This window comes from Fusarium coffeatum (assembly GCF_003316985.1).
Source record: "Fusarium coffeatum strain FIESC_28 chromosome Unknown BRIP53273_contig_173, whole genome shotgun sequence".
NCBI classification, from domain to species: domain Eukaryota; kingdom Fungi; phylum Ascomycota; class Sordariomycetes; order Hypocreales; family Nectriaceae; genus Fusarium; species Fusarium coffeatum.
Window position 1 is genome coordinate 66,019 of NW_022157966.1, and position 18,661 is coordinate 84,679.

Genomic DNA, 18,661 nt, shown 5'->3' on the forward strand with positions numbered 1-18,661 from the left:
GACGATTTGATAAAAAACGAAACCATTGAATAATTGCGTGAATGATATATTTGAAAACTTGCCGCAGTAGCGAAGTATGCTTCCTCAGTCCATGTCATCACCGTTATCCCTTACAACAATATCCTTTCTCCCCGTATGACCTAGGTCCCTGACGACCACAGGCCTTGTCCACTTTTCAGAGGCTTTACCTTTTGTCAGGTCCACGTCGACGTCGGAGGACAATGTAAGTACCAGCAAGTCGCCCAGGTTACTCCACCCTGGTCTGTTCCGGAGATGCTCCGAGAAGAACAGCAGTGGAATATAGATCAAGACCACAAGAACATGAAAGAGAAGAACTGAAAACGCTATAGGTATACCGATGCTGCTGCCGAACTGGTACGAGTACACGTTCTCATATGATGTGTAGACAACTGAATTGCCGTCAAGACTAAAAGACCTGTTCCAAGGCTTATTGGATATGGCCTCTTGAAATCCACCAAGCTCCGCTAGTGCATCTGCGACATGCATCGCAAGGAAGGTTTCAATGCAAGCGTGGTCTGGGCTTAGCGGCTCATATCCGGACCGTCCTTTTGGGATCAGTCCTATCGTGTTTCGTCTTCTTGTGATGCAGAAATCTAGTGCCTCGTCATAAGATGATCTGTTTGCGGATATAGTTGGCACAGAACCTATTCCAGCCATCCAACCTTCGTTCATGCTTATAAAACTCCGAGTGCCAAAGGAATTTCTGACTTCATTGACCTCTTGACCATTGGCGAAGCTGAAATGACTCAGAGCATCTCGGGACCTATCGTCCTCAGCCCAGACATCCGCCTCCGTCCATCGTGCGGATATGAGACATAAGGTGAAACTGACGACTGTAGGCCGTTGCGGGATGGTGTACCCGTAATATTCATCCGTAGTTTCATTCATAATTGATGCAAACATGATATCGGTGCTGACCGGTAGTTGATTTGCATCTCTGATGTTGATGAAACTATGTCCCAGAGGGCCTCCTGAGTTGCTCATGTTCTTTGTTTCGTTGAGTTTGAGTAGCCAGGGGTGTTGCGCGATAGGTATCTCTATAGTTGTTGGTGTTTCCGCAGTTCTATTGAATAATGGATGGCCAAAATAGAACTTCGCGACACCGTCCCTCGCCGTTGCTGACCGGCAATCTGTAACAACAAGTGGTTGTTTCCATTTATTGAGTACAGAAGACCCATATACCTTGTTCTCTGCTTTGAACAACTCACCCCACCCGCGTCGGTATTTCCTGTCTCCAAGATACCGAGCTACAGTGCTTAGTGGACACGTCGCAACCGCCGTGATACCCAGGGTTTTGTATGACATAGGCCGACCCGTCGCTTGATAGTTTGAATATGTCACATTCGTAAAAGGAGTAGGATCTTCAGAACGTTCGTTGGTGATAGTGGTTTCCAAAATCGACTTCTGGCTGGGTGTGGTAAACCATGCAGAATATCGGGTATAGTTGTGGACTGGAACGTCTCCGGCGTCTAAGTCAGTGTTATAAAGAGTACCGGGAGTGTATGTGGTCTTCAGTTCACTCGCTGTGAGATATTGGGCGGGTCGCCAGCCTTGACGAGGTATCATAGTGATGGCGGATAGAGGGCTCGCAGCGATACACAAGAGGGCGGACAGAAGGATCATGACACCTGTGGCCTTCCGTGTCCTATGTTGGCCTCTTGAAGATAGTATTGGAGCCCATAGCTCGGGGCTTATGAGGTACAGAAACGGCGAATTGAGAAGTAATGGTGATGGAAGGTATCCAAGCGGCAGAGAATCCCCCTTGTTTAAGAGGTGGTGGTTAATTCGTCCCAGTAGAATGTCACCAATGGATACTATGATTAGGGCCTCGTGAATCTTGGCTGCAAACTGAAGGGCGTTCAAGGCGTTATTTGTGGGATTACTCCAGCGAAGATTGGCGATGTATAAAGAGAGAACGGCCAAGGTGATTGCAACAGGTGGGAAATGTACCAAGGCTAAGTGGCGAATAAGAGGGGGTATGCGCGGAATAAGTAAGAGGAAGCGTCTGCAGGCTTTCTTTATCGAAAGGCTCTTGTTCTCAGGCGTTTCGACGTAAGAAGGTTCAAGAGGACGAACTGAGCTTCGCCTCGAGATATCGTGACCCGATTCCGATTCAACGAGTGGTTCCCAAACTGAGCCTTTTTCCGTGCTGGGAGGCTGATGTTCATGTCAGCATAATGAACTATATAAAAAAGCCGAAACTAAACTTACCAGTCGTTTGGATTGTAACTCAATGGCATCGCTATCAGACATCATTTTACACTAGTCGATCGAGTAATGAGAAGCTAGTAGAGACGGTGTTGTGTAACTTTAGTAGCGGAGGCGGGGTATTTGACCGAAGTGTTAATTTCCGGTTTAGAGAAGCTTGGCGTAAGATCTCCCAAATCAGCCTTGCCAAGGGGCACATGACGTAGCTTGAAACGACTGTGCCGCAAAGGATCGGGAGAGACAAGCCTTTTTGAAACTCCATTGGCGTGCTAAACTTAGTGCAACATGGCAAAAAGGCCCAATACAGTTATTGCTTGTTCTATCCTAATTCGGTTCCAATAGGCGCCGGCTACCATGCAATATACAATATCAATTACACTTAGGGTCATGTAGCCGGCGCCCAGGACTCACTACTATGTTAAAGGATTACTATGGTCCTAACACAAGTCTCATGACTCTCTTGCTTTAATCATCCTTGCTGTATACTCCTTGCCTGCTTTGAACCACCACCCACCAATCAGAATTGCCAAGCCACCCACGACGACGCATGTGTAGTTCATGTTTGCAGCCTCAACTGGCATAACGTACGGGAAGGAGAAAAAGATAATCGCAAAAGTGAGCCAGCACACGGTCACAACATTGACTATGGGGCCAATGGTCGGACCCATGTGGAAAACACCCTTGTGCATGTTCTTCCTGCCAGTAATCAGGTTGGTGAGAATTGGGAACATGTATGAGATATTGTTGATCGTAACGGCCGTTCCAAGAAGGGAGTTGAATGCTGTCGATGAACCGAGATACAAGCAACCCAAGGCAGCAATGATGGCTGTTACTGCCAGCTGGGCATTGAAAGGCATCTTCAGACTGAAGTGGACCTTGGACCAACTGAATGACGGTTAGTTTTGAGACTAACAACATGGATTGTGGGTTCACTTACACCTTGGAGAAGGGCATAGCTCCATCTCGGGAAAATGCCCAGAACACTCGGCCAGTGCTTAGCTGCGAGCTGATAACGCAAGGACCAAGGGCAATGAAGAGAATAAACAGAAGACCAAATGCGCCGCCAGTCTTTTGTGTGACCTGTCGGAAAAGCTCAGCAAGAGGCATACCAGTGTTGCCCGAGGTAAGCTGGTCAAAGTCCTGTATCGAAAACATCAGACTGATTAAATAAGTGATACCAGTGCAGAACGCAATGATCAGTGTGATGGCAATGGCAAGAGGAGCATTTCTCGATGGCTGAGTATTGGTTAGCTTCATTTAATATGGTCCGACAGTGGATGGACGTACGTTGGGCATTTCTTCTGTAATATGGGTCACTCCATCGAGACCACCAAGAGAGTACAGAGGGTTAACCAATCCTGTGATGAAGCAAATAGCGTTGTTCTCCCAACCAGTCGTGTTGATCCAGGTCCTGAAAACGAACTCAGGATCGCGATGTGTGGGGGCGCATGCAACCACGGTAATCAACACCACGAGCCAGCCAATCTGCAAGTAGAAGAGCGAGAACCTGTTCAAGGCGGGGATGATTTTGTTTCCAAACATGACAACGCCAGCGGTGAGCAGGTTCAAGCCTTCGTAAACGATGAAAGTCTGCCAGGCTTTGATCTCGAGGTCGGGCATGTACAGAGCGATTAAAGCCATGAGGATTTGTGCATAGATGATGTTTGTTGATGCAGTAGTAAAGATCCCTAAAGGCTGTCAATACTGTTTCTCTGCCCGCTCACGATTTGACTTACAACCAAGAACACTGAACCAGCCAGTGAGAAAACTCAAAATACCAGTCGTCCTTCTTGGCGCGACAGCAGCAATCCAATGGTACATGCCGCCTTCGGTAGGATAAGAAGACACAAACTCCGCCAGTGACGCCCCGAGGAAGCATTGCAGAATAGTCACGAGGATAAAGCCATAGATGACTGCTCCAGGGCCTCCGGCTCCAATTTCGGTGATTAGGCCGAGACCCAGACCCGTCCACGAAATGGTTGTAGTGGAGGCTAGGCCGATGAGACTTAGAGTACTGAAATGTCGGTTCAGCTCTTGTGTATGACCTTTTCGTAAGAAATCAGTAAGGCCGTTTATTGAAAAATGAGAGAACCGATGAACGAACCCATTTGCGCCAGACGAAGCTCATCGGCATTCATCTCCGCTTTTGGTGCCGGGATGTCCATGCTCCGTCTTGGGCTGACTGCAACACCATGGCCCCCATCGTGCTTTGTGCTATCCATTTGGGCAAGAAGTTTTGCCGAATAGACTTTGTTTTCCAGGAGATACAATTACAAATTTCAAGACAACTGTAAACTCTAAACAAGCTTCTCTGTATCATCTGGGGTAAGGCAGGATATAAAGACATCCGTGGCTCTTAAGCTTATCGTACCATGCGAACCACTCAGCGATAGCTTATCGGCTAGTCGGCATAGTCCCTCCATGCAGGGTAGCATTCAGAGGTTTGGACCCGCTTTTGATTTGGTCGTGCGACCCTCGTATCTCCGTCTCTTCCAATGACAGCCATGACCAACCTGGAGAAGGAACGTTGCGTTTGGATCATCGGCCAACTGCGGAGCGATCGCCGGTTCAAGCTGACTTACCATTCTCGTTAGATACGGGGTTTTCGGTCAAGCGATCAGTTCCCGGACTTAGATAGTGTGATTCGTCTCATTATCAAGGGTCCAGACTGGGGATGTCAAGTGCTTGGACAGATGAGGTAACACAAGCGAGTTGTCTTAGCGAGATGTCATGATTAGTGTAGAGGCAGCGGCTATAAAGAGAAAGATCAGCTGTCTCAAGGAGGTTTTCGTGATTTTGACATGCCAGTCCACTATGTCAACGTCACTTTCTTCAAATGTACCCTCAACAAAGATTATTAATTTGGGAGAATTTGGATCCTATACTTGGTTAATGTGCATGTTTCCAGTGACAAACAAACCATCAAAATCATTTGTCATAGAGGCCGACTCCTGATTCACTTCGCTATTGGCATGAAGAAACCTGTTCGATGAAACCTTTCTAGATCTACTCGCACCTTTCTCTATTGTAAAGGTGAGTTATCGTTCAGTAGTAGAGTATTACATGATGTCTTCAAATTGTCGTCCTCCGAGCTACCCTATGGTGGAACCTATACAAACATAACACAATAGGTTAATTGGAAACACGTCTCTTGATAAAACAACAAACTTTCAAGTTTTAGTTGTTGACCACACCAAACACAAACACTGATATCGCCAAAACAGTATTACTTATAGATAAATAGAGGCGCGGGGCACAGCAGGTCAATTTGCGAAAGGTTAATGTTCACAGTTTACTTTGTTATCTCTTCTCTCAAACATTCAATGACCGACGGGGAAAGAGCGGGGCGCAGCGAGGCGACCCCTGGAAGGTCAAAACTCAGCCTGATTTGTTTTGGCTCCCTCCTCAAGCTTTCATCTCCGCATGCTCGACTTGGAACCGCCCGGTTTATGAACCAGTCAACAACCGCTATTGCCAGTCAGTCAACTGTTATAACTACTACGTCGACAACAGCCAGAGACGACCTTGTCGATCTGACAGAGCAAGCCGCTCGCTATGAGCGGAAAGCGATACTACAGCGAAGACCAGGCTGCAGCAAGCTCCTCTCGTCCCCAGAAGAAATTCCACCATGACTCCCGGAACACCTTATCGCACGACTGCTATACCGTCGCATGGATATGTGCGTTACCGTTAGAGATGAGCGCTGCTCGAGCGATGCTAGATGATGTCCACGAGGCTTTGCCGCAAGATGTCAATGATAGCAATTGCTACGCACTTGGGACTGTCGGAAAGCACAGTGTCACCATTGCATGTCTACCAGATGGCCACTATGGAACGAATAACGCTGCTATCGTCTTCACGAATATGAGGCGGACCTTCAGAAATATCCAGCTGGGGTTGATGGTGGGGATCGGAGGTGGTGCACCAAGTAAAGCCGACCTACGTTTGGGGGATATCGTTGTCGGATCAGCGGTTATACAGCACGATATGGGCAAGGCTATGAGTGACGGGCTGTTAAATCGGACATCCATTCCACGGCCGGTTCCCAGCTCCGTCAGCACTGTTATTTCCAGCCTGCGATCGAAACATTCCTCAACATCCAGCCGAGTCCCGTCCATCCTAAGAGAAAGGTCCGAGGCACTCAACGGTTTCGAGCGGCCTGTTTCAACAGATCGTTTGTTTGTAGCCACATACCAGCATGAATCCTCCACCCCAGACTGTACACGCTGCGATGAGTCGAAGCTCGTACAACGTACACATCGGATCTCCAATGACCCCGTTATACATTATGGGGCAATTGCTTCGGGTAACCAAGTTATCAAGGACAGCTCAATTCGAGATAAGCTTGCGGAAGAGCTGGATATCATTTGCTTTGAGATGGAGGCTGCAGGAATGATGGACATTTGCCCATGCCTCCCAGTTCGTGGCATTTGTGATTACTCAGACTCCCACAAGGCAAAGGAATGGCAGAAGTATGCTGCAGCAACTGCAGCTGCTTATGCAAGGGAGTTTCTGGAAGAGTTGGCTGTTTGCAAAGTGGTCTTAGAACACCAGCAGGAACTTCAAATTTATCTCGACGAGAAGGACAAGGAATGCCTGAGAGACTTACGTATCACGAACCCAGAAGATGACAAAGAGATGATTATCAAGGCGAAAGGCGGTCTTCTCGTTGAATCCTACTGGTGGGTCATGGAAAATGAAGACTACCAACAGTGGGCAAAGGACAATGAGAGTCGTTTACTGTGGGTCAAGGGCGACCCAGGAAAGGGCAAGACCATGCTCTTGTGTGGCATCATCAACGAACTGGAAAGCTCTCCTGCACCTGACACTGTCTTTTACTTTTTCTGTCAAGCTTCCGAGCCTCGACTACGAAGTGCCTCGGCCGTACTTCGTGGCCTCATCTGGTTCCTCGCACGAAGACGACCAAACCTCATCGCTTATATCCGCAAGGAATACGACGACTCTGGGAAGGACGTTTTCAAAGATCACAACGCTTGGCAAGCTTTATCAAACATCATGGCCTTGATTCTCGATGATGAAACTACCAGTGACTGCATTTTTGTTGTCGACGCCCTTGATGAGTGTTTGGAAGATCGAGAGAGGCTTATTGAACTTGTAACCCGATTCTATTCTACCTCGAAGGCAAAATGGATTGTTTCCAGTCGTAACTGGCCTGAAATAGAAGCTCAGCTGGACGGGGTCATGACTAATCGAGTACATTTAGAGCTCAATCACTCCTCAATCGCCGAAGCTGTGCAAAGGTTCATAATTCGCAGAGTCGAGGATTTAGCCAAGAGGAAGAGGTACACTGAGTCGACACGTGACGCGGTTCTACAACATCTCCTTGAGAACGCGGACGACACGTTCTTATGGGTTTCCGTGGTCTGCGAAGAGTTGGCAAAATATAGTGTTTTGCCACATCACACCTCGAAGGTCTTGCAATCTTTTCCTCCTGGGCTTGACAAGCTTTATCAGCGGATGATCAACCAAATACTTCATTCGAGAGACGAAGAAACTTGTAAGGCTATCCTCTCAGTTGTTACTGCTGCGTTTGAGCCTCTTAGCCTAGCAGAACTAGCTAGTTCTGACGATAGGCTTACGTGCTTCCAATCGGATCTACAAACATTATCGAGTATCGTCACCTGCTGTGGTTCATTCCTTACGCTTCGAAACAATATTGTCTACACGGTCCATCAATCAGTGAGGGACTACCTGATATCTTCGTCTGACATATTCCCTTCGAGCATATCAGCACAGCACTATTCGATCTTCCAAAGTACCTTGCAAAGCATTCAAGAGAACCTCCACAGAAACATTTACAATGCACCTGATGATACTCTCTATATCCATGAGATTTCAAAGCCTTCATCGACTGTCTTGGATTCCATCAGGTACGGATGCATCTACTGGGTCGAGCACCTTTCTAAATCGCCTGCGCATGCAATTCGAAGTCCGTCTACCTGTTTACTAGTTGAAACATTTCTCAAAACTAGATACCTATACTGGTTGGAAGCTATGTCGTTACTACGTTGCGTTTCAACGGCAATAAGAGCAATTGGACAACTAGGGTCCGACTTGGTATGTACTGTGCAATACGTCCAGTTTCATCGTATTCCTTCTAACCTGTTAATACAGCCAGAAACGAAGTCACCAGAATGGAAAGACTTGGCCGAGGACGCTCTTCGATTCGCTCTGAATCACAGGGCGATCTGCGATACAGCCCCACTTCAACTTTATGACTCGGGATTGATATTTAGTCCTGAGCAAAGTCAAGTGAGGCAAAACTTCATATCCGAAATTTCCTCCAACATCAGCATTTTCCCGTCTTCTTTTCAGCAATGGGATGTATGTCTATTCAAGGTCCAAAACATAGCGGATCCTTACTGCGGTCTCAAAGCCTCGCCTGACGGTCGAAGACTCGCAATGGCACAAAGCGACGGCATCATCATTGTTCTAGACAGCTTTACTGGAGAGATTGTTCGGAAAATCAACTGTCCTCAGGAGATCATATCGATTTTAGGCTTCGACGTGGAAGGGAAGCGTCTGGCGACAGTGATTTGCGACGGTCAAGGAGACCACCATGTGACCATCTGGAACACACACAGTGGAGATTTTATACAGACTTTTGAAAGTGACACTGGCGTCGTGTTCCTCTCTCAAAACAGGGTGTATCTCGCTTTAGCTGAGCGTGGTGGATCAGTGCGTGTCTGCGATCCGTGGAATGGATCTGTCAAGTACACTATAGACCCACGACACGGGAAAGGAAAGATTAAGTGGATTGACTTTGGCCTCACCAAATTCGAAGAGCCATGTGTTTTCTCAATCGTTTCAACAGAATGCCAGGCTGAATTTGTTGTTCAGAATCCCCAGACAGGTCAGGTGTTAGTAAGAAAGCCCTTTTCTCTTCAAAACTCCGGCTGGAACGCAGCATTAAGTCCTAATGGCAAATGTCTCCTCATTTCACAAAGCCTATGCTTGCTGTTATGGGATGGGGAGATGTTCACGAATTTGCGGGGTATGTTTGATGGTGAAAATCTCGCTTCCTCTCGTGGCATTGCATGGGCACCTGATGGCCGGTCATTCGCTATATCCACATATAATGCTGTCATACTCTATGACCCGACGAAACAGGCCCGAATCGGAAGGGTATCAGTAACTCACGATGTCTATGAACATTTATGCTATGTCAGTACAACCACTCTCGCCCTCCTGGGCCAAGGTTCGCTCCAGATGCTGGGCGTTGGGCAAACATTAAACGAAGCCACTCTTGTTCATGGAAAGGCGTCAAGGTCAATTGACTACCTCAAACCAGGACCAAATGGACAGCTTGAACTAGCCCAAGACTCTGGATGTATTGAGATCATCATCACAGCGGTCGACAATACGTTGTGCAGATTTCACATTCCTGGCTCATATCCTACTTGTTATGAGTCGGCATTTTCACCAGACCACCAATATGCTTTCGTTGACGGCAACGGACTGATAAACATTTGGGATATCCAATCACGTCTTTGCCTTCACAAATTAAAGGGGCATGCAAACGATACTCGAGCGTCGCATATCATTATCCGATTTGATCCATCCGGGCAATTAGTATCTGCCAACCACGGAGATGGCAGAATAAGGTTCTGGAATCCGACGACCGGCGATTGCTTGCGTACAATTGAATCTCAATTCTGGCCCTGCGGTGTTGGGATGATCGCTTCTGCTAATGACCGTGTCGCAATCCAGCCCATTGGACAAACGGCAATATATACCTGGGACTCAGCGGTTAAGGATGAAACAAAAACCGTATGGAGCATGATAGGAGAACCATGGTCCTTATCATTCAATGCGAATGGCATGTTAGCGGTACTGTGGCTTCATAGGGACAGCTTGCCGTGTCTCAGTATCATTGACGTGAGTCACGGTACATACCTCGCGAAATACCGCCTCCCGTCGTCGGCTAGATATATCAGATTTGTTAGAGGCTCCGACTCTCAAATAATCGTAGGCCGTGGTCATGGTGTTCTAAATTTAGATATCGAAAGGTTTGCAGATACCGATGAAGAGACGGGGGAGGAGAGGGTCTTAGTGCATACTCGAAATGACCAGGCACCCGTCTGGAATCCAAATTTCCTGAGGTCAGATTCTACCAACACCGAAACATGGATCATGAGGGGTTCGAAGAAAGTGTTGTGGGTACCTCGTTCAGATGTTAGTAGCATGGGGGTGACGCCCAACTTTGATACTCGAGTGTCAATGATTTCTATGATTTATAAGTCACATCCCTTGATTCTCTATGTGAGAGGAAACTAGATAGCATTGTTATTATTTTCGCTCGGCGTGGTGAAGAGTATCGAAATTGCGATGGGTTGGTGAGTCTGGACGGCTTGGAGCCTGGGACTTGCAGGCGACACACAAACCTCCATCTCATTATCAATCTAGCATCCACGAAACAAAACCACTAGTCAATATTTGCGTCTTACGATGGATTTCGATTTGAATATCCTGAACAGTTCTGGCTTTGTTACTCTCACCTCGCATTGTGAACGTAGGATCTCCCATAAACCGTCGCGTTGCCTTCCGTACTGTAGGTTTCAAACAGGTGTTAAGATTACAACAAGTACCACGGCTAAGCGCGATATAGGTGATAGTGCTTACGCCACGTCTTTGCCCGTGGCGATGGATCAATCGAGACCTCAAGTCCAGATCTCACATAAGACAAGATGTACACAGGACAACCAATGAGAAAGATTGTGGAATATTGATTCCAGTCTTGGCATGTATTGATCCGATAAGCTTATCCAGATCCTCCTCATGGTGAGGTATAAATTCCAGGCTCCTTCCCTGAAGACCATTACCCTGACTTTGACAATTCCAGTAGAATCTTACAAATTCTAGTGTCATCATGAGTAAAACGGCAACACCCAGCTTCTCTGGCTTCGAAGCTCTTTCGAACCGCATCTTCGTTCATCACCCCGAAAACTTTCAGACAATCCCTCATCATCCCCACGCTGTTGTCGTCTTTGGCTGGGGTGACGCACCGCCCAAGCACGTGTCAAAGTTCACAGACGGTTATCGCAAGCTCTTTCCCAACGCCAAACAAATCGCCGTCCTCTCACCGATTGCCCAAGGCTTCTTCGACCATGTCTCCAAACGAACCGAAGACATGAAGCCCATCGTCAACGAACTCTTCCCTACTGACAATAATCATTCTGAGAATCTGATCATTTGCCATGTGCTGTCCAACTCCGGCGCTGGAAATTATATCTGCACGTTGAACGCTTATAGAGAGCTGTACAACGAATCAATGCCTCACGTCCTCGCAGTCTACGATTCAACCCCCGGCCAGTCAAAGGTCACCTGGTCCAATCTCAAGCGCTGGTCCAACGCAATGGCAATGGGCCCAGCGGCCAAACTTCCCTGGCCATTTTTCGTAACACAAACCCTATGCATCGGCTTCTTCATCTTCATTCATCTCTTTGACTTTGTCGTCGGTCGTGAGTCCTCGCCAAAGTTCTGCCACAGACTATTCTTTGATGACAAGTGGATGAGTAAGGATAGTACACGTTTGTTCATGTATGGAAAAAAGGATTTCTTGATCCCGGCGGAGCATATTGAGGAGCACATTGCTGACGGGTTGAGGTGTGGGTACAAAACGGAGAGTCAGACTTTCGAGAGTGGTCATGTCGACCATATGAGGAAGGACCCGGAGAGGTATTGGAGGGCTATTGACGAGGTTTGGCAAAGGACTATCAGTGGTTCTTGAGGGTCGGTTCCCTAGCACCTTTCCATTAAATCTCGGGACTTTGACAGGACCTGTACATACGAGGTTGAGTAAGTTGTGTGTGGTTGGCATCGGTAGAGGGGAAAGAGAAGGTACAGAAGAAAGCAATTCAGGAACGACATCTTGTGCAGCAGCCTTATCTTATCGTAGGATAGAGCAACAAAGGGTGTTATTGAGGATCTCAAATGTTCAGCAAACACTTTAACTATCACTGCAAAACTGTGTCATACATTGTATCTACCTTGAAGACACGCGCTTAGCTACCAATTCTCTTTACCCAAGGTCTCGCATATCCGGTATGGCAGTATCTTCCTGTTTGCCCTCAAGCCTTTGAGAATAATCCCCTCTCATGTTCTAGAGCTGCTATCATGAAAGCACCTGCGCCCCGAAGATCGTTCTGCCTGGTCTTGATACTAGAGTAATACTATACACAAAGGAGGTCAATATCTATCTGTAAAGGATTTGAGATGCAGGAGTCTCTATCTTACCTGGAATGTCGCATTACTCCCGAGGCTTCCAACCTCAGCTGTTCCCTCAAAGTTGATGGTGCCATCTGCATTTTTGGTAACAAACCTTTTGACCAGTCCCTCAAATGCCTTGGCCGCTACACTAGAGTAGTCTTCGGCTGAAAGAAAACCTCGGTTTAGGCCACGCAGCCAATCAAAGGTGAACATCGCGCTAGCACTCGCCTCGATGTAATTGCCCTTGACGCCCTCGTACTTCTCGTCCATGATATTATACCAACCACCAGTTTTCTCATCTTGTGCCTCTTTGAGACCTTCCGCCAGACTGGTGAAATAACCGAGGAGCCTCTCACGACCTGGGTGGCCCTTGGGAAAAGTCTCGATTGCTTCGAGGAGTGACATGAAGTACCAACCAACGGCACGAGCCCAGATGAGTGGTGCAGCGCCAGTCTTTGGATCAGCCCAAACAGCGCGTTTACTTTCATCAAAGCCATGAACAAGGAGGTTATTGGGGCGACGCGTAACCTTGTCAATCTTATCGTACTGGAGGATAATATCATTCCACGCTGTAGCATTGTTTGGCTGGAAGAGACACGTGTATTTGGCGTAAAAGTTATCGGCCATGTAGATACCATCAAGCCACATTTGGTCAGGGTAAACAACATCTCGGTGCCAGAGACCACCAGTGGCTGTGCGTGGATGATGATCCAGGGTCGTCTTAATATCGTCGGCCGCAGTTTTAAACTTCTTCTCCCCGGTCTTCTGGTACCACCAGAGCAAATTATTGCCGAAGCGGTAGTGATCCAAGGAGTAGTGGGTGTAGTTGAAGCCGGCTATTGTCCCATCCTTGAGTACCACTGCATCCATTTGACTACGGAAGAAGTCATAGTAGGTCTTGTTTTTGGTATACTCATACATATCCTCGAAAGACGTGTATAGTGTAGCTTGATCGTAGTTGTATGAGGGTTTGACGTTGAGTCTGATCATGGAGTCTGTCATGAGTTGTGAATAAGATACCTGGGCGCTTGGGGGAGCGGCGACAGTGCTACCAGCCAACATGGTGGCGGCGAGGGACAGTAACACTCTCATGGTCGGCATTTGGATCGGGTAAGGCGACAGTAGTGTTGAGGTAGGGCATGAAATTTCTAGACGGTAACCAAGCTATCCCAAGCCTACTTATACTCTTTTTCACAGTCTCTGAAAGCAGAGAAGCTTCTTATGAACCCTGTACCCCGCCATGCACCGTGCCCATCATGATTCCACATGATCCAAGTCTGAATGTGCTCCGAACTTCCTTATTAAGGTCATGTAGTGATACCTCGCCGTATTCCTTATCAACTTTGATTAGATGACCTAAATAACGCTTGGTGGAACTGATCATCCGGGGAGGCTTTAATAGTAAGGACATGAGATCGACAAGCTGCGAAATGCTCATTGAAGGAGAGATAATTAGCCGGCGCTAAGATCCGCGTAAACTCTGCGGGGAAATTTCAATAGCTCCGCAGAAAACTTGAGATATCTGTGATTTTTAGAGCTTTCTTGCAAGCGGGGTAGTAGAGCCATGCCGACTCTAATACTGAGCTGTAGTGTTAATGTTAATGAGATTATACACTCCGCTTGGGAAAATGAAATAACCTTTTGTTATTTCAGAGCTGGAATACCACATTCTATTACTATGTTAAAAGGTTTATTACCTGCAGACGCTTCTGAAGAAGTTAGTGACTATGCCATATTCTGTGATCCCATCACGCGAGCTACAGCAGCTATAGTTCAACCATCCGGAAGAAGCAAAAGAAGAAACCGCGATACGTTTGACGGCGACGGTGACACCGATATCTTACGTTCCCTTCCAGCATTTTGCTTCTTAAATCCTACAGCTCACTTTCTCGGCATATTGATTGCCATCCATCGGGCGCTATTCATTGTAAAACAGACAAGTAATACTCATCGGAGAGTCTTGCATAGAGCTAGTACCCCAATAGTCAAATTGGCGCTGTGTGTTGTCATTGCAATACCTCGGATTATCAAAGTCGCTAGTCTGAAGAACGTTCCAGGGACTCTAGCCTGCGCTTTGTTTTTTTAATTGATGGAATAATCCGGCTGGTGATGGACATCTGTGGCTTAGAGATTGTCTTAAACTAAACGAGTCTATGAGATGATAAACTTTCCATAACTGTAATCGCCATAGGCGGCATTTCTTCTCCAATTCCCATCCGAAAACTAGGGATGGTGTAACACCAATATTGTGATCACTCCCACGCTATTAGCCACTTTGAAGGTCATGTCAACTGGAACACAATGACCTGTTTCATAAGAGTGATATCAACGGAGAACAATCGCCTACCAATAGGTAAAAGCTCAGGCGTACCTTGGGCGTACTGCGGAAGCCCAACGTCTTATATATACTCTATCAAGTTAATGTAAGCTAGCTATAGCCTTGGGTTCGTGTATCATACCCTATAGTTAAGGTGATGCTTTACTGCCTCTTCGATAATAAAGTTCGTGTTGTTGTGGAGCTAACTACAATGCGGGGTTCAATTTAACCTAGGTCAACACGTGAGACTCTTGAGAAGCCCGCTTAGCTGCGTGGCGATTTGCCTTTCTTATGGATACACCTACTCCATTCATCAAGTAATCCGAATTGGCCATGGAAGTAGAAAAGTCTGCACAAAAGAGAAACAGTCGTGTCGCAGTTGGATGGTGAGTGGCTCCCACATGTTGTCAAAATCAGGCTAACACCGACAGTACTGCTTGTAGAGGTAGGTCGACAGTTTAGGTCAGAGCTATCACTGACAAACGCAGTCCGTCATGTTCGTTGTAAGTAGCATGTTCATGAACAGCGTTCCCCCATTAACATGAATAGGCGATAAGGAGATGCCCTCATGCTCAGCATGTGTAAAGGCCGGCATCGAGTGTGAACGCGCTCTGCAGGTTCGGTTCCTCCCTGGGCTTGGTCCCTCGGCTGGATATGAATTCTCAATTGATCAAGTTTGGGTCCGACACAGAAAGTCGTGTACGTGATGTCAAAGAAATAGTGGCTAGGTTTCAGACTAACGGATGTAGTGGAATATCACGATGAAACACGTCAGGTATCGGAGATTTACGAGACAGATGAAGTGCAAGAGTGAGTATACAAGCAGTAATGGAAATAAGCTGACGATTTTAGTTCACCCATAGAAGAACCTATGTCACTTGAGCCAGACCTAGTTGAAGTAAATGAGCCGATATTCACGACACCAACTCAGGTATCACCTGCCTCTCACATATATCAACACTCACACAAATCGAATTCTCCAGCAACGAGCCGGCAGGAAGTGATAGAATCACCGGGCAGTGGAAGAATAACCCGTCATCTTCACGATAGCTCAGACCTATACTGCTCTCCCGCATCATCATATTCACGCCCTGCAATACCTTTCACAGCGCGAGAGGCCGTATTGATTAGAAACTTTGCCGAGAACATGGCGCTCTGGGCCGATGCGACTGACCTGAAACGCCATTTCGAATTGGAGGTCCCACGACGGGCCATGTACTTCCCCGTGCTCCGCTATGCAGTGTTCGCCTTTTCATCGCAGTACGTTAATCGCGATAAATTAGACGCGTCTACTGAAGCACTAGAATACTATGATCACTGCTTGAGGCTTTTGATTGAAGCAGTTGGCGAGTCTAATGGACATATAGATGAAGAGACTCTTGCCGCGATTGCAATACTTCGACAATATGAAGAGATGGACGGTAAGACCTGCTCCTAAGTATTAAACCCGTGGCTAATACTCTTAGCCGAAGATATGGAAATGCATCTAACAGGTACATCACGAATCGTCAACTCTATGTCACTCTTCGACTTCAACGGTGGCCTCGGTGAAGCCGCCGCGTGGCTTTGCCTCCGACAGGATATCTACGTCTCACTTACGAAACAACGACCACTGAGATCTGACTTGGAAACATACATCCAGTCAGATGTGTTTAGACGCGTAGACGATGCAGCTTACGCGAACAGAATGGTGTTTCTCTTGGCAAAGGCCCTCAGCTACGTGTTTCCAACATCTTCGTCCTTTTCGAACGAAAAGCTGGACAGCATCCGGCTAGAGGTGGAGAATTGGTTTGACTCGAAGCCTGCTGCGTTCAATCCGATTCTAGAGAATGCTAGGAACAAGGAGGAGGGAAGACTGTTGCCTGAGATTTGGGTTCTCTCCCCCTTCCATGGTATGTTGCTTATGCATAACATTGCGTATATGCTGACCTTTTACCTGTTGGTCTGCAGTATTACCACATCGCGAAGATCGTGCTGGTAATGTCAACACCGATCGTCACAGCATCAGTGTTTGAACACATACGACAAGGCAAGAAAGTCGAGGTCAGCATATCAAAGCCCAAATATCCTTCCAAATCTGACAGACTCAGCGAACCGTGAGAAACCATCTACTCCAAGTTATAGCCTTGGCAAGTTCACATGCAAGAGCCGAGAACGCTTTGTTCACAGCCCGACATTCACTCTCAGTTTGTTAGTCATCGTGGATAGAAGACAAAACATATCGCATTCTAACATCTTACAGGGGGCAGTGTCTTTGCGGAACAGGATGACCAAGAAATGGTAGTGACATTCTTGGACCATGTGCAACAAAAGACAGGCTGGCGTACAGTTTCCTTAAGCTCAACGTTGCGGCAACAATGGAATCAAGATGCAGAAGATGACTAGTCTATTAAGTTCTCCAACTATCTTCTCTACCAATAACTCCTATCTCTTATAGCTTGGATTCCTCAATGCGACGTCCAATCTCGTCGAATCTGATCTGCTTTCCACTCACAAGAGCCTCCTGCAAAGCAGAGCCAATCTCAACCGCACGGACAGCATTCGTCAACTTTATAGGCAACGGGGTGTTGTCAAGGCATGCATCGGCGAATTCGTTGGACTCTTGAACGAACGCCATCTCAAAGCGGCCGTAATAATGAGCAGGCACCTCGCGGGTGATACCGGCAGAGTGGTAATAGTTGACAAGGTTAGACTGCGGGTTGCCGTTGACAGTCAGCTTACCCTCTGTACCGATAACCTCTGTGGTATCCTCTTGTCCGTGGGCCATCATTCGAGAGCAGTAGTAGTATGCAATCTTGCCACCCCAGAATTCCACAATACCTACAGCGTTATCGTAATCATTGTACTTGGCGAGGTCAGGCTGCACAGCACGCACGCCATGGGCCGAAATGCTCTTGGGAACTACCTCGTCGCCGAAGAACCAGAGCGTCAGGTCAATGTCGTGCACTGACATATCGACGAACACGCCGCCGGACCACGCAGCATATTCGACGAAGAAGCCCGATGGGTCGTGCTTATCGCAGGTCTGGCTGCGGATGATTGTAGGTCGGCCGATGGCACCTTGTTGGGTCTTGCCAAATGCGTCTCGGTAGGACTCGTCGAAGCGGCGGGAAAAGCCACACATGACCTTGAGATGGGGGTGTTTCTTGGCTTCGTCGACGACCTGACGGCACTAGACGTTGTTAGAGGTGGAATGATATCGAGTGACGATGTTACTTACCACTTCAATGCTGGTGGACAGAGGTTTCTCGCAAAGTATATGGAGGTTCTTCTGCATAGCCTGGATAGCTTCCTCGGCATGCACAGAGGTAGCAGTACCAATAACAACAGCCTGAAGACCTTCTTGGTCGATCATTTTCTGGTAGTTATCGTAGAGAGTGACTCCGTGAGGCTCCAGGTTGACCTTGGCCCAAGCCATCTCTGTAGGATCAGGTGTGAAGGCAGCGACCAGCTCAGCCCGGGGGGTTCTGTTGAGGAAGTTGATGGCATGACGCTTGCCCATGCGGCCGAGGCCGGCAGCAGCAATCTTGAGCTTCTGAGGTGCCATTATAAGAAATTGATGTAGAGCTCTGGAGTGAGAGGGTTGGCAGTGGATGAATGGCAGGTAAATGAGGACTTGAAAGGGCTTCTTTATATCGATGGCATCAAGATGTTGTCCATTCTAAAATGGACTTCTCTAGAAGATTTAAACTAGCTACTCCGCGTTTCTCTCCATCTTTTTGGATATGATGATGTGTGTCGCTTCTCATTTCGGTAATATTTTGATGTGCGGTGATGTTAACCAACGTCGCTGGTGTTAGAAATTACCATGAGGCCGGAAATAGTTGCCGTCATTTAGTGTACAGTTGCTTGTCGGAAATCCAGTCATTGGCTAGTTGTTCTCCA

At 47.4% G+C, this 18,661-nt stretch overlaps 6 protein-coding genes across 6 annotated transcripts; 3 read left to right on the plus strand and 3 right to left on the minus strand.

Annotated features, from left to right (window-relative positions):
• Nucleotides 1-84: 84 nt before the first annotated feature.
• FIESC28_07698 (uncharacterized protein) lies at nt 85-4,451 on the minus strand (the record flags this gene model as incomplete). The annotated part of the gene is made up of 8 exons (XM_031161838.1): nt 85-1,058; nt 1,230-2,178; nt 2,233-2,263; nt 2,716-3,114; nt 3,167-3,465; nt 3,517-3,917; nt 3,966-4,274; nt 4,334-4,451. 8 exons carry the CDS (start codon nt 4,449-4,451, stop codon nt 85-87), a joined length of 3,480 nt encoding a protein of 1,159 aa, XP_031014097.1.
• Nucleotides 4,452-5,784: 1,333 nt separating this feature from the next.
• FIESC28_07699 (uncharacterized protein) lies at nt 5,785-9,385 on the plus strand (the record flags this gene model as incomplete). Its single annotated transcript, XM_031161839.1, has 3 exons — nt 5,785-8,307; nt 8,365-9,110; nt 9,361-9,385. The coding sequence occupies 3 exons, from the start codon at nt 5,785-5,787 to the stop codon at nt 9,383-9,385; spliced, it is 3,294 nt and encodes a 1,097-aa protein (XP_031014098.1).
• A 1,734-nt stretch (nt 9,386-11,119) lies between these two features.
• FIESC28_07700 (uncharacterized protein) lies at nt 11,120-11,980 on the plus strand (the record flags this gene model as incomplete). The annotated part of the gene is made up of 1 exon (XM_031161840.1): nt 11,120-11,980. The coding sequence occupies one exon, from the start codon at nt 11,120-11,122 to the stop codon at nt 11,978-11,980; it is 861 nt and encodes a 286-aa protein (XP_031014099.1).
• Nucleotides 11,981-12,477: 497 nt separating this feature from the next.
• Nucleotides 12,478-13,551, minus strand: FIESC28_07701 (uncharacterized protein; the record flags this gene model as incomplete). Its single annotated transcript, XM_031161841.1, has 1 exon — nt 12,478-13,551. The coding sequence occupies one exon, from the start codon at nt 13,549-13,551 to the stop codon at nt 12,478-12,480; it is 1,074 nt and encodes a 357-aa protein (XP_031014100.1).
• Nucleotides 13,552-15,109: 1,558 nt separating this feature from the next.
• On the plus strand, nt 15,110-16,791 carry FIESC28_07702 (uncharacterized protein; the record flags this gene model as incomplete). Its single annotated transcript, XM_031161842.1, has 8 exons — nt 15,110-15,162; nt 15,208-15,221; nt 15,265-15,279; nt 15,326-15,475; nt 15,526-15,586; nt 15,827-16,197; nt 16,243-16,668; nt 16,727-16,791. 8 exons carry the CDS (start codon nt 15,110-15,112, stop codon nt 16,789-16,791), a joined length of 1,155 nt encoding a protein of 384 aa, XP_031014101.1.
• Nucleotides 16,792-17,207: 416 nt separating this feature from the next.
• FIESC28_07703 (uncharacterized protein) lies at nt 17,208-18,323 on the minus strand (the record flags this gene model as incomplete). Its single annotated transcript, XM_031161843.1, has 2 exons — nt 17,208-17,948; nt 17,997-18,323. 2 exons carry the CDS (start codon nt 18,321-18,323, stop codon nt 17,208-17,210), a joined length of 1,068 nt encoding a protein of 355 aa, XP_031014102.1.
• Between the last annotated feature and the right edge of the window lie 338 nt (nt 18,324-18,661).